At 40.9% G+C, this 14,655-nt stretch overlaps 1 protein-coding gene across 1 annotated transcript in view; it reads right to left on the bottom strand.

The window, feature by feature from the left end:
• Nucleotides 1–10,410, bottom strand: part of LOC129160917 (uncharacterized) — a 24,766-nt gene extending 14,356 nt beyond the window's left edge. Inside the window, exons 1-16 of the mRNA XM_070544586.1 lie at nucleotides 7,948–10,410; nucleotides 7,654–7,757; nucleotides 7,237–7,503; nucleotides 7,023–7,116; nucleotides 6,875–6,942; nucleotides 6,606–6,800; nucleotides 6,443–6,505; nucleotides 6,183–6,299; nucleotides 6,002–6,064; nucleotides 5,787–5,900; nucleotides 5,612–5,665; nucleotides 5,427–5,519; nucleotides 5,264–5,323; nucleotides 5,036–5,143; nucleotides 4,859–4,918; nucleotides 6–4,772 (exon numbers count right to left, since the gene is read on the bottom strand). Coding sequence (XP_070400687.1) covers nucleotides 6–4,772; nucleotides 4,859–4,918; nucleotides 5,036–5,143; nucleotides 5,264–5,323; nucleotides 5,427–5,519; nucleotides 5,612–5,665; nucleotides 5,787–5,900; nucleotides 6,002–6,064; nucleotides 6,183–6,299; nucleotides 6,443–6,505; nucleotides 6,606–6,800; nucleotides 6,875–6,942; nucleotides 7,023–7,116; nucleotides 7,237–7,503; nucleotides 7,654–7,757; nucleotides 7,948–8,062 — 6,342 coding nt within the window. The 5' untranslated portion in view covers nucleotides 8,063–10,410. The remainder of the gene's footprint in view (nucleotides 1–5; nucleotides 4,773–4,858; nucleotides 4,919–5,035; nucleotides 5,144–5,263; nucleotides 5,324–5,426; nucleotides 5,520–5,611; nucleotides 5,666–5,786; nucleotides 5,901–6,001; nucleotides 6,065–6,182; nucleotides 6,300–6,442; nucleotides 6,506–6,605; nucleotides 6,801–6,874; nucleotides 6,943–7,022; nucleotides 7,117–7,236; nucleotides 7,504–7,653; nucleotides 7,758–7,947) is intronic.
• Nucleotides 10,411–14,655: the final 4,245 nt, after the last annotated feature.

Genomic DNA, 14,655 nt, shown 5'->3' with positions numbered 1-14,655 from the left:
TAAACAATGCATGCATATGCATCACAGACAAACTGGATGTCCATGTTTGCATTCCAGCAACGTAGCAGGTCTGTGTTATACTGATTAACCCAGATGTCGTTTATGTTTCGTTTATGGACGACAGTTGTTTTTGTAGAGGTCAGTTTGTAGGCTGTTTCAAATGTAGTCTGGTCAATACCAATGGAATTAAACAAGTCATCTATGCTACTAAATGTGTTGTTTTCACTGGTCAAAGCTTCTTTAACTTTGGTCATGATATGCTTGGCTGCCTTTTTTAAATCTGAAGATGACTTGTCAGATGGGGTTTCCTTATTATCAACATCCGGTTCCTGTTTACATATGAATGTATTGTTGCTTGGTGGTCGGGGAAAGTGAAACCTGCAAGTTGTGTGATTTTTTCTGCAACTTTTAGAGTGTTTTTTGCTATGCATTTGAACACTATGTACCACTTCATGGAGAGGATCACTGTCAGGTGGGAGGTCGCATGTAACATATTTATCTACAAAAGCTATGACTTCAGCGTCTGTGTTGACTCCTATTTTAGGCCCGTCGGTCCAAAATAGACAATGAGTGTGACATGATCCACGTTGTTGAAACTCTACTCTATAAAAATAATCAATGATTTTACCAATTGGCTGAGCGGGAGACATGATAACATCTTTTAAAAAAGATCTAAATCTATAGTCAAACATTCTGGCTGCTGTCACTGGATTGTTTTTCAATAAGTCACATTTCTGTGCCCAGTCCATGTCATGAATATTGCCTTGAATGTTTTCTATAGCCATAAAAGCTTCCATAAATTCTGGCCATCTTAAATCTGCTGAAGAAAAGGAAGCAAACCATGTAGGAATGCCAAGTTGTCTAACATAAGCAAACAGATCTTTTTGAACTCCCTGCCAAAATACTGGTGTACCTCTAATGGGCTTCAAAAACTTATAGCCCATGTCAGCATTTAAAACATTCTTCAAAAAGTCTGTATTGCCCAGCATGGATGATGTAATGTTGGTGTTGTCTAAGCCATGGTAGCCCTTTCTCAGTGCAATGGAAACATTTGACACAACTTGATTAACTTCTGACAAATATTGTGCATAAAAGATGTAATCCAAGTTCTTGCCAAATCTGCCATCAGCATTGAGAATTCGGGTGTTTAAATATTTGCTTAGTGTAATCCTTTGCTCTCTTGCATCATGAAATGTACCTGTTCCGTTGGGAAACAGAACTGGAAAGCATTTAGCCTCGTTAGAAGTATCGGTAAGCAATCTGACTGGAGTATTTCCCTCAGCTGGTGCTACTGATAAAACACTGTCAAAATGGTTGTCTAGTATTTCTTGGGCAATGTCTACTGGTTGCATGCATGTGTCCAAAAACATCCCATGCTGTTGTCTATCATTAAAATGATCATCGCTAACAAGATCTTCAGACTCTACCTCTGTGCCACTGCCATCTCTTTTGCCAGGATGTTCACACTCTATTTCAGCTCTATTGCTGTCTTCTTCCAAAGTGACGTTGTCGGTTTCAGAGGTAGAGTCTTCAGACTCTTTTTCTAGGGGATTTGTCCATGCACTGTTAAATTGTACATCTTTGTAAAAAGTATTGTGAGATTTAAGGTATGCAATTGCATTATGTACTTTCAGAGCATTGACATACTGATAGTCATAGTGACCCTTGTACGTCAGCTTTCGCTTCAGTTTGACTTTAATCATTAGATTCTGATCATCTAATCTGGGTAGAATGTTACTCACAGTTTCTGTATTAGATGGAACACAAGTCACAGGTCCATGGACACCATTTTGCCCTCCCTTTGGTAAGGCTAAAAGTTTCATAAACGGAATGTGCTGTGCCACTAGATGTTGCTCAAGAGGATTCAACGTACTAAGTTCTACAGGAATAGAATCTAGGTGCATATTGTTTGCAACACTTTCTTCAGGGACTTTTCCATTGAGTATTTTACGATGACAAGTAAAACAGACCCACAATTTACATGCAGGGCTAACCTCTAGATGGCATTTGGAAACTGAAGACTGTCCACACTTGTGTAAATAAGTGTCAGTGATGCATTTTTTTGCCACAGATGAAATGAATGAACCTCTAATTTCATACTGCTGTGTTTTACATTCAACAACTTGATGTTTAAAAAGTAACCGATGACAAACACAACAGACGAATTGAGGGCCAAATTTAACCTTTTCTCTAAAAAGCTGAATGACATTATCTATGAATTTTTTTCCAGTCATGAGATTTTGTCGTCTACGTTTTCCGTGCTCTTTAACAGAATCGGCATAAGCAGTTACATTTCTATACCGTTCAGAATTAGACTGTTTGATGCGGTTACGGTGGTCAACCTTATTTCTATATCTTTCTACGTTCTGTTTCAATAACTGAAGTTTAGAGTGTTTACTTTTGGCTGCATAAGTGGTTTTGCTGGCAAGTTTGAGTCTTGCTCTCAGTTCAGGCTTTTTGTAGTAGTTTTGTTTATTAGCCAGTTTGAGTCTAGCTCTCAGTTCAGGTTTGTTTTTATAGTTTTCTGTACTATCATGTCTGAGTCTTGCTCTCAGTTCAGGCTTTTTGTAGTAGTTTTGTTTATTAGCCAGTTTGAGTCTAGCTCTCAGTTCAGGTTTGTTTTTATAGTTTTCTGTACTATCATGTCTGAGTCTTGCTCTCAGTTCAGGCTTTTTGTAGTAGTTTTGTTTATTAGCCAGTTTGAGTCTAGCTCTCATTTCAGGTTTGTTTTTGTAGTTTTCTTTACTGACATGTCTGAGTCTTGCTCTCAGTTCAGGTTTGTTTTTGTAGTTTTCTTTACTGTCATGTCTGAGTCTTGCTCTCAGTTCAGGGTTATTTCTATATGTAATGACACTTAATTGCTTCTTGTGTAATCTGTACTTAGGATCGTCCTTATACAATTTCTGTAACATCATTTTTTTGCTTTCCCTTTTCTCAATGTCTTTATTATACAGAGTTCTCTTTCTCCTGTTCTCTCTGCTCATCTTAGATGGAGATAGTATGTCCTTGTCACCTTTAAAGTGACAGTAATTACATGAGATCAGGTTAAAACATGTGTTAGTTTTATCTTTCACACATGCGATTGGCTCATAATGACATTCATTACAGTGTTTCAGATAAATACCCTTGGTGTTGTCTAAAGTACTAGAAGAGCCATATTGTAACCATTTTCCTTGAGTGTAAGTGTAAATATGGGTGTGAAAAAAGTCTGCAGCTGCTTGTATCTCAATTTCTGTAGCCCAGGATCCAACTATCTTTATGCCTGTTTGTGTAACATACTGTTGTACTGATTCAAATTCCTGTCTGATGTAACTTGAATAGAGGTCAGAATTTTGAAGAATTTGATTAACAACAGCCCTGCGAATCCAGCTATGCAACTCTTCATTCCCAGTAATTACAAATGCAAGAGCACGGAAAAAGCAGTTGCCGTCTGGCTGGATGTGTTTAGTGGTACAAGGTAACGGTTCATCTAATGTAATACTTTCCCAAAGACTTTTCACCCTTTCTAAACTTGGAACTATCTGTAGTTGGGTGCAAAAGTTTCTTTTGTCTTTAGAAGTCAGAGGATTGAAAGTAACAGTGCTGTTGATATTTTCTGAAATTATGAAAACAGATGTATCATTTTGTGGCACTTCTTCAATTATTGCTTGATTCAAAGAAGTGTGATGATTTTCAGTTACTGAGTCTACATCAAGGGAAGTGGTGTCATTAACTGCAATATCTTCTATTTCCTGAAGTACTACTTTATCAAAACTATCATCATCAAAACTAGTACATATTGACTCTGCATCATCTTGAAAAGAACTATTTTGCGTATGGATGAGCTCACAACGAGATGGAGATTCAGAAAGAGACTCAGATGTGTCACTGACTGCAACATCTTCAATTTCTTCAACTACTAACTGATCAAATGTATCGTCATCAAAACTATCATCATTTCCACTGATTAACTCTACATCATTTTGGCAAGAAGCAGTTTTACTTTGGATAGGTTTACTCATAGATTGAGCTGTCACCTTAACACCGGTCATTTCAAAAGCTGTGTCCTCTTCATTTGCATTGTCAGCACACAAAGAGTGAGAGAGATTGATTAAATGTGTATAAACTTGGTCTAAAGTATCAAAGTGTGCTACTATGCTTGTGCCATTCAACTGCCAGAGACCATCATGACCACGTGAATGTGGATCAAAAACAGAAAACTGAGATTGTTCTTTCAAAACTGCACATGTGTTTCTACTAATTGTAAACAGACAGCCGTCATTGTCAAATATAGCTCTCTGTAATGCAACGTCCAAAGGCATGGCAAAATCTGAAACATCTTCATGGTAAATCTGCTGATGAAGATGTCCTGTGAAGGTCTGCATGTATTCCAAAGAGAACTTGTGATGATGGAATGTGTGCTCTGTGGGTAACTCTTGAACAAAAACATAACCACTGCCTTCTGCATCACTGATCATGTTTTGCTCTTTCATGTAAGTGTATAAACTATCACCACTTATCAAGATATTGTTAATGTCTTTTCTTGACCATGTGGAAGCCATTTTGACAGTGTTTGTCATGATGGCTGTAATGCTGTTTGGTGCACACTGTTTAAATCGGTTGCACCCAAAACGCTTATGACCTTGATGAAATGAACCTTTGACAATAGAATGAAAAGTGTTCAAACTTTCCTGATTTGATGAGGAAGATGCAATGGTAACACTTGAAGCTGCAACACCAGGAGCATCATGGACCTTCTCAGGTTGAACACTCGTCTCCTTCTCTTTACATTCCTGTGAAAACAAACATAAAAATTCAAACATTAGAAGAAAATCTATGAATAAAATGGGCATGTTTTCACTTGGGGAATATGTCAAACCTGTTGCTTTGTAGCATCTCCTAGGTCAACAGGTCCTTGGTCTTGGAGAGCAACTGCGTTCTGTTAAAATAAAAAAAGTTTTATAATATTTAGGAAATATAAGTATTGGAAAGAATATGTGTAGGATTAAGTACGCTATTTAACATCAATAATCAGACTATGTCATATAGGTCCTACCATTTTGCCTTTTGGTACAGGCGATGTAACACTGTATTTGTCTTCGTTCATCTGGAGATGTAGAACCTCAGCGCAGTCTTTCAAATGCTCCTGGGAGTGACAGCAAACCTGTTGGAAATCAAATCAGGATATTTACAATATATTCTAGTATTATGAAATTTACAATTATTTGTCAAGCACATGATGTGATGTCAAAAACAACAATCATATTAAAATCCAATGTCAGACCTGGTCCTTGGTGACATCTGTGCGTGAAACAGATTTTTGTTCTTGGACAGCAGCTGCATACTGTTAAAATGAAAAGGTTTATTTAAATAAGCAAAGAATATAATTATTTGAGTAAAAACTTTAGAATGAGCATCATTCAATGAAAAAAGCTGATAGGTCTCACCGTTTTGTCATTGGGGGCTGGTGATGGCACACTGGCGTCATCAGTTTTCTCTTTCAGTTTTTGAAGGACCACACTGCAGTCCTTCAGGTACTTCTGTAAGTAAATGAAGGGAATCATTGTAATCCAAAGGTTTCAAGTAAAGGCAACAAAACTGATTTGGTTTCTTTGAATGAGAGTTTATTCACCTGATGACGAGACATCAGTGTGCCACGTGAGCCTTTTGGATGAATGTGAGATGTCTGAAAGAAAATGTCATTCAAGGTTTTATGTTAATTTTTCCATTATTGTAGAAATGTGTACCTCTTAAGCAATATTACAACTTTATATTTTAAAAGTATTGTGTGTGTAAATCGTAATTACCTTTAAACTCTCTGCAAGTGTTGGCCATTCATGATCATCAGAGGGCATGATCACTTGCTCCTTTATTGGTGCTGTTGCACTGGCAGGGGGCTTCTGGATCGTTGTTGCCTGTCCCTGAAATAAAAACAGTATACAATGCATGTAATTACTTTGTGCATGTTTTACAGGAGGACTTGACCAACAAATAGGAAAACAATGATAAAAAAATAACAAACCTGCGTGTTGACAACACTTTTCTCTTTTCCAAAGGACACTGGCTTTCCTTCAGGTTGTACCACCTGTCATCAAAATATGAACAGATTGTAAATTCTTAGGTGACAAATATCTAAAATTAATAATGAATTAAAGATTAATATCAAAACATTATAATGAAAAAACATATTTCTTCATATTTACCTTTTTTTGTTGGACATCTGGTGAAAGCACATCTGGACATCCAGTACTGTCATTTTCCAAGACATGCAGCAGATCTTCGTGGAAGTATTTGGGATTAACTTCAAAACAGACTTCGGCCTGAACATTTTGATGTAGACAATATTAGAAAAACTCATATCAATCAACATGACGAACATCAAATAAAATCTCATTTATCAAAAACAATAGGGTTCTCTGCCCTTTGGGCTTGGAACCCTAATTAATTAAAATTAATCATTCACCTCATGAAGAAGAATTCTCTTTGAAGATGATCTCTGCTCCTTTGGACCAGCTGGAGTAGACCTCTGAAAAAATTAATGAAATTTTTACATTACATGATTGTTGAAAATCTAAACAGCCAATTAATGTCTGCAGTTGAAATAAAAACATAGAAAAACAATTTACCTTCTTGCCAGGCAAAACAACTTTCCACTTAGATTGGTCTGCTTGGGGTTGAATGGGCTTTGCGTGTTGAACGACCACTCTAGCAGCAGACTTCTTGGGGGTAACCTGGGCCTTCTGACTTTGGAGGTGCAGGTATGTTTTTTGCCAGAGCAATTGTGCAAAAATGTCCATACCATCACTGTCACTGAGATGAACCTATAGAAAATAACACATTTTTAGCTAAAGCTAATACCTCTTAATCATTAAAAGTCAGTAAGCTTCTCACTTACCCCATCTCTGCCCCACAAATCCAGGCGATGAAAGGGGAAGTTCTCAGCAATTGATGAGTATGGGACATCTGAAAGAAATATATTTTGTTAACAATTAGTTTTTCCAGTTAGAAGCATTTTGTATAGTGCACACTAAAGTTCAACATACCCATTTGTACTGAGACCCTGTGAAACATCATCCTCAGATGGTCCTGCACAACCGTGTCATGGCTCAGTCTTGGAGGGAAATCCAAAACAAAAACCTGTTTTCCAGAAATTTTACATGACATTAAAAATCATTGTAGAAAAAAGCACCAGAATATAAATTTGATTCAGTAATTGCCTTTTAATGGCACATTATTTGTAATTGCATCTATCCTTACATTTGGACAAAGAGTGGAAATGGTGTTCAAAAGACACTTGAAGTCTTTTTCTGCTTCAGAAATAGGACTGTCCAGATTGTTGCTTGGAGCGAGCAGACACACTGCATCTGGATCACGTGGGAGAACTAAATGCCGGACCTCAGTGGTAAGGTGGGCTGCTGTACCACCAGGAACCGACAGGTAGCCAAAGGACAGCTTCCCCTCAGGCACCTTCACATAGCCATCCACAATGGCTCGGAGATGTGAATCTCCAATGACGAAGACAAACTAGAAGAAGAAACAATTGTTTAATGAAGGACCTATGAAGATAAAAATCACAAAGCACTTTAGAAACTAAAGAACACACAGCAATCTGTGTGTCAACCTATAAGCACATAATATAGTTTAATATTAATATAAATTATTAGCTAAATGTACCTTCTTTTCTGAAGACTCTGGTGGGATGATGACTTTCAGACTTTTTCCTGTGTTAGGCGACAAGGGCCAACGACAAACCCTGTGCCTGAAGCCTGTTCCGTGACCTAATGGTAAGATGAAGGAAAAAAAATAACACAATATCAATGTAATGTAAATATGTAATTGTAAAGTGTGTCACATTAATTTATCTGAAATTTCTCAGTGTGCATACACCATGTCAATTTCAAAATATGCAACAAAGGTTTTCAAAAAAAGCATTTGATGTTTTGGAAAATAACTAAATATGTAACTTACGTGGAGTAAAAGTCGTACAGCTTGGCAGAATCTCGAATAGCTCTTCCATAGGCTTCGGCATAAACTGTCTGTTCTTCAAGGCCTGAGCTCTACGGTACCCTTTGCCACGAGGCATCTACAACAAGGAAAAAAAATACCATAAATTTAGTACTATGCATGATCACTAAACAAATACATTACACACTAATGTAATATCATGTATTTATTCTATTAAATAGGTTATATAGAAACCTGAGGGAATGTATATCTTCTATTTAATAGACAGATTACCTATTAAGCAACAAAGACCTGTCTTGTTATTGGTCATTAGTATTTCTTTTTGTCTATTTATATTTGAAGTTGTTTAAATGAAGACAACTGAACTTCTTTGGTTTTCTGAAGAAGTTTGCTTCTCATCTGAGGAGCTTTGTCAATTCTAACTGTAAAAAGGGCGAGTGAAAGTTCTCAGTCATCCAGGTCATGATACTCCAAAGGGTTCAAATGAAGGCAACTGGACTTCTTTGGTTTCTTGAAGATGTTTCTCTTCTCATCCAAGGAGTTTTGTCACTTCAAACTGGAATATGGGAGAGTCAAGCCTATAAGCTGTAGCTATCTATTGTTAGTCAATGAGCCAAAACTACTGTGGGTACCTCGGCTCTCCATCACCTGATGAGTCGCTAGCCTCTATTGTGAGGGATTCAAGATGGCACCACAGACGGCTGCCGTGGTACTTTGGTGCGCTGTTTTTGTTCTGTTTTTGTGTGTAAATTGCGTATCTGGGTACTCCTATTCAAGAGAAGAACTCATAAGTTACAACACTATGATTCCGGTGGACTTAACCTCATTTTTTGTTGCATCTGTGGCCGATTCAATATCAACTTTGATCAGGAAAGTAAGACACAGGAGGAGAGATAAATGAGCGGGCGCTCTCGTGCGTCTGAGGAGACGGGGACTGTGCACGGCTCTGCCTGGCATCTTCCTCTCTAATGTACGCTCACACCGCAACAAAATGGACGAGCTGACCCTGATGAGGAACATAAACAGAGACTTCTCGTCATCTGGGGTTCTATGCTTCATTGAAACATGGCTCAGTGAGGACACCCAGGACTGCGCGTTCCAGCTGGAGGGGTCTCACCTCATCCGCGCAGATCGGAAAGTGACTGTCTCCGGCAAGACCACAGGTGGAGGTGTGTGTTTTTAAATCAATAATGGTTGGTGCACAGATGTCACAGTGATCGTGCAGGATTGTTCTCCATCTCTGGAGTATCTTTTCACAAACTGTAAACCATTTTACTCTCCGCGGGAGTTCGCCTCATTCATTCTAGGCGCTGTTTACATCCTACCTGACGCGGACGTGCACGAGGCTCAGCGTGTGCTCGCGGAAGAGATACTGTGCATGGAGCAGACGTAGCCGGACTCTCTCATCGTTGTACTTGGAGACTTTAACAATGCAAATCTGAGCCAGGAGCTTCCCAAATATAAACAGTATATCAAGTGTCCAACCAGAGAGGGGAAAACCCTGGACCACTGTTACAGCACAGCAATGGGAGCCTATCATGCAGTGGCGCGCGCTGCGCTTGGACTCTCTGACCACGTGACCATCCATCTGATCCCAGCTTACAAACAAAGGCTAAAACTCTCCAAGCCTGTTGTGAAGTCAACAAGACAGTGGAACACAGATGCCGCAGATGAGCTTCGCGCATGCTTTGAGACCACAGACTGGGAGGTAATAAAAGCCACCTCAGACAGTTTAGATGAGTTCACAGATACCGTCACCTCCTACATCCACTTCTGTCAGGACAGCATCATACCATCATACACCAGGGTGAGTTATAACAATGACAAAGCCTGGTTTACCCCTAAACTCAAACAGCTGTGGTTTGAAAAGAGAGATGCATTTAAAAGGGGGGACAAGGACTCCTACAGAGACACTAAATACAGGTTCAGCAAAGAATTGGTCAAAGCAAAACACCAGCATCATGACAAAATGCAGCAGCAAATCACTGAAAACGACCCAACCTCTGTGTGGAAAAGTTTCAGGAACATCACCAACTACAAACCCAGAACCCCCGCCTCCACCGATAACACACACATTCATGAAGCAGATGTAAAGAAGCAGTTCAGGTCTCTTAACACACACATTCATGAAGCAGATGTAAAGAAGCAGTTCAGGTCTCTTAACACACACATTCATGAAGCAGATGTAAAGAAGCAGTTCAGGTCTCTTAACACATGAAAAGCCCCGGGCCATGATGGCGTGGCTCCTGCCACTCTAAAGCACTGTGTTTACGAGCATCTTCAACTCCTCACTGGAAGAATCTCATGTGCCTGTCTGCTTCAAGATCTCCACCATAGTCCCTGTCCCCAAGAAACCAAGAATCACTGGACTAAATGACTACAGACTTGTGGCTCTAACATCTGTGGTCATGAAGTCATTTGAGCACCCAGTTCTCCCCCACCTCAAGACCCTCACAGCCCCCCTCCTGAACCCCCTGCAATTTGCCTACAGAGCAAACAGGTCTGTAGATGATGCAATCAATATGGCTCTACAATTCATCCTGCAGCATCTGGACTCCCCAGGTACCTACGCCAGGATATTGTTCGTGGACTTCAGCTCTGCATTCAACACAATCCTGCCAGACCTCCTCCAAGACAAAATGTCCCAGATGAACGTGCCTAACCCCATCTGCAGGTAGATCACTGACTTCCTGACAGACAGGAAACAACAAGTCAGGCTGGGGAAGAATGTCTCGGACCTACGAACCATCAGCACTGGCTCACCACAGGGCTGTTCTTTCCCCTCTGCTCTTCTCCCTGTACACCAACAGCTGCACCTCCAAACATGAGTCTGTCAAACTAATTAAGTTTGCTGACGACACCACCATCATCAGACTCATCTCTAATGGGGATGAATCAGCTTACAGAATGGAGGCTGAACGGCTGGTGTCCTGGTGCAGCCACAACAACCTGGTGCTAAACACCCAGAAGACAGCGGAGGTTGTTGTGGACTTTAGGAAACACACACATCCCATCACCCCCTTAAACCTGTCTGACACTCCCATCATGATGGTGGACTCATGTCGCTTCCTGGCCACCACCATCACCCAGGACCTCAAATGGGAGCCCACCATCACCACCATCAGAGAAAAGGCCCAGCAGAGGATGTACTTCCTGAGGCAGCTGAAGAAATTCAACCTATCACCACAGACAATGAGGCAATTCTACACCACTATCGAGTCCATCCTCACCATCATTTAGAACAGAGGAAAGAGTCGCAGCGAACTTCACTTCAGTCGCCATATTTATGACAAACTCAGTGTTGTTGTGTGTGACGTACACTACCCAGGGCTGATTATCAGCTCAGCTACATTATACTGGATACATTGTACTGGAAAGGTGAAATCGAAGCCCCCCCATCTCTAGTTAAAGTTTTTTTTTCCACATTTGACATAGATAGCTTATTTTACTCCTGTCAAACCATATATCTTCTCTGTCCAGAATACATGCTTTGTCAGGAGTGTCCCTTGTCCTTCAGGTGTAGGTGGACTGCAGAGTAAACTGTAAACCATTTTACTCTCTGCGGGAGTTCGCCTCATTCATTCTAGGCGCTGTTTACATCCCACCTGATGCGGATGTGCACGAGGCTCAGCGTGCGATCGCGGAAGAGATACTGTGCATGGAGCGGACATACCCGGACTCCCTCATCATTGTACTTGGAGACTTTAACAAAGCAAATCTGAGCCAGGAGCTTCCCAAACATAAACAGTATATCAAATGTCCAACGAGAGAGGACAAAAACCTGGACCACTGTTACAGCACAGTAACGGGAGCCTATCATGCAGAAGCGCGTGCTGCGCTTGGACTGTCTGACCACGTGACCATCCATCTGATCCCAGCTTACAGGCACAGGCTAAAACTCTCCAAGCCTGTTGTGAAGTCAACAAGAAAGTGGAACACTGATGCTGCAGATGAGCTTCGCTTATGCTTTGAGACCACAGACTGGGAGGTAATGAAGGCCACCTCAGACAGTTTAGATGAGTTCACAGATACTGTCACCTCCTACATCCACTTCTGTCAGGACAGCATCATACCATCACACACCAGGGTGAGTTATGACAATGACAAAGCCTGGTTTACCCCTAAACTCAAACAGCTGTGGTTTGAAAAGAGAGATGCATTTAAAAGGGGGGACAAGGACTCCTACAGAGACACTAAATACAGGTTCAGCAAAGAATTGGTCAAAGCAAAACAACAGCATCATGACAAAATGCAGCAGCAAATCTCTGAAAACGACCCAACCTCTGTGTGGAAAAGTTTCAGGAACATCACCAACTACAAACCCAGAACCCCCGCCTCCACCGATAACACACACATTCATGAAGCAGATGTAAAGAAGCAGTTCAGGTCTCTTAACACACACATTCATGAAGCAGATGTAAAGAAGCAGTTCAGGTCTCTTAACACACACATTCATGAAGCAGATGTACAGAAGCAGTTCAGGTTTCTTAACACATGAAAAGCCCCGAGCCCTGATGGCGTGACTCCTGCCACTCTAAAGCATAGTGTTTACAAGCATCTTCAACTCCTCACTGGAAGAATCTCATGTGCCTGTCTGTTTCAAGATTTCCACCATAGTCCCTGTCCCCAAGAAACCAAGAATCACTGGACTAAATGACTACAGACCTGTGGCTCTAACATCTGTGGTCATGAAGTCATTTGAGCACCCAGTTCTCCCCCACCTCAAGACCCTCACAGCCCCCCCTCCTGGACCCCCTGCAGTTTGCCTACAGAGCAAACAGGTCTGTAGATGATGCAATCAATATGGCTCTACAATTCATCCTGCAGCATCTGGACTCCCCAGGTACCTACGCCAAGGTATTGTTCGTGGACTTCAGCTCTGCATTCAACACAATCCTGCCAGACCTCCTCCAAGACAAAATGTCCCAGATGAACGTGCCTAACCCCATCTGCAGGTAGATCACTGACTTCTTGACAGACAGGAAACAACAAGTCAGGCTGGGGAAGAATGTCTCGGACCTACGAACCATCAGCACTGGCTCACCACAGGGCTGTTCTTTCCCCTCTGCTCTTCTCCCTGTACACCAACAGCTGCACCTCCAAGCATGAGTCTGTCAAACTAATTATGTTTGCTGACGACACCACCATCATCAGACTCATCTCTAATGGGGATGCGTCCGCTTACAGAATGGAGGCTGAACGGCTGGTGTCCTGGTGCAGCCACAACAACCTGGTGCTAAACACCCAGAAGACAGCGGAGGTTGTTGTGGACTTTAGGAAACACACACATCCCATCGCCCCCTTAAACCTGTCTGACACTCCCATCATGATGGTGGACTCATGTCGCTTCCTGGGCACCACCATCACCCAGGACCTCAAATGGGAGCCCACCATCACCACCATCAGAGAAAAGGCCCAGCAGAGGATGTACTTCCTGAGGCAGCTGAAGAAATTCAACCTATCACCACAGTCAATGAGGCAGTTCTACACCACTATCGAGTCCATCCTCACCATCATTTAGAACAGAGGAAAGAGTCGCAGCGAACTTCACTTCAGTCGCCATATTTATGACAAACTCAGTGTTGTTGTGTGTGACGTACACTACCCAGGGCTGATTATCAGCTCAGCTACATTATACTGGATACATTGTACTGGAAAGGTGAAATCGAAGCCCCCCCATCTCTAGTTAAAGTTTTTTTTCCACATTTGACATAGATAGCTTATTTTACTCCTGTCAAACCATATATCTTCTCTGTCCAGAATACATGCTTTGTCAGGAGTGTCCCTTGTCCTTCAGGTGTAGGTGGACTGCAGAGTCTTCACCTTGTTGAAGACTAAGACATGTACAGCGTATAAGATTGACTCTCCCATATTCCACTTAGACACGACAAAGCTCCTCAGATGAGAAGCAAAATGTCTTCACGAAACCAAAAAACCCCATGACTGAGACCCTTCACTAGTGTACACCAAAATGCTGTTGAGGGTTCTCAGTCATCCAGGTCATGGTAATCCAATAGGATTCAAATGAACACAACTGGACTTATTTGCTTTCTTGAAAACGTTTTGTTTCTCACCGAGAAGTTTTATTACATTGTTGTTGAAGCTTTGATGAGAAGCGAATCATCTTAACTCTAACCCCTTTGAATGAATTTGCACTAAAACTAGTTAAGTCTTTGGAGCTGTTCCAGTGAAAACCTGCCATATATGGGTTCACTTTTTATTAAAAAAAACACTCATAGATGCTGTCTTTATAAACAGTTATACCCATAAACATTTTGAGTTTAATATGTATTTCTGAAACCTTACCTTGGCAGGTTGTAGCTGGCAAATCAGGAAACAAAATCTTCAAAGAAGATGGAGAAATGCACAAACAAAGCTACTAAAAGTAAAAGATGGCTTCCACTTCACAGCAAAAACTGAGAAAGCTTTGACCCAGAGGTTTTACCAAGTAAATGGCACAGTGGCTGAACAGCATGACCTTTTTATCACCAAAGAGGTGGGCCAGGTTACCGCCCACCTATTGATACACTAAATGCAAGGGTGTGGCTTTCCTGTAAGTCAGAGAAAACAACATTTAAGAAATAAACTTATATAACTTCTCTTATATTTGTAAAAGTTTAAAAGTTGGTTTAACATCATCACAATTTACAAGAACACCAAACCTGTATTGAGTAAATATATCTTTTTTTTTTAAATAAAACAACATTTTAA

The sequence above is a fragment of the Nothobranchius furzeri genome, chromosome 15 (genome assembly GCF_043380555.1).
Source record: "Nothobranchius furzeri strain GRZ-AD chromosome 15, NfurGRZ-RIMD1, whole genome shotgun sequence".
NCBI classification, from domain to species: domain Eukaryota; kingdom Metazoa; phylum Chordata; class Actinopteri; order Cyprinodontiformes; family Nothobranchiidae; genus Nothobranchius; species Nothobranchius furzeri.
Note: the sequence above shows the minus strand (reverse complement) of the source record. Positions and strands in the feature narration are given on the sequence as shown.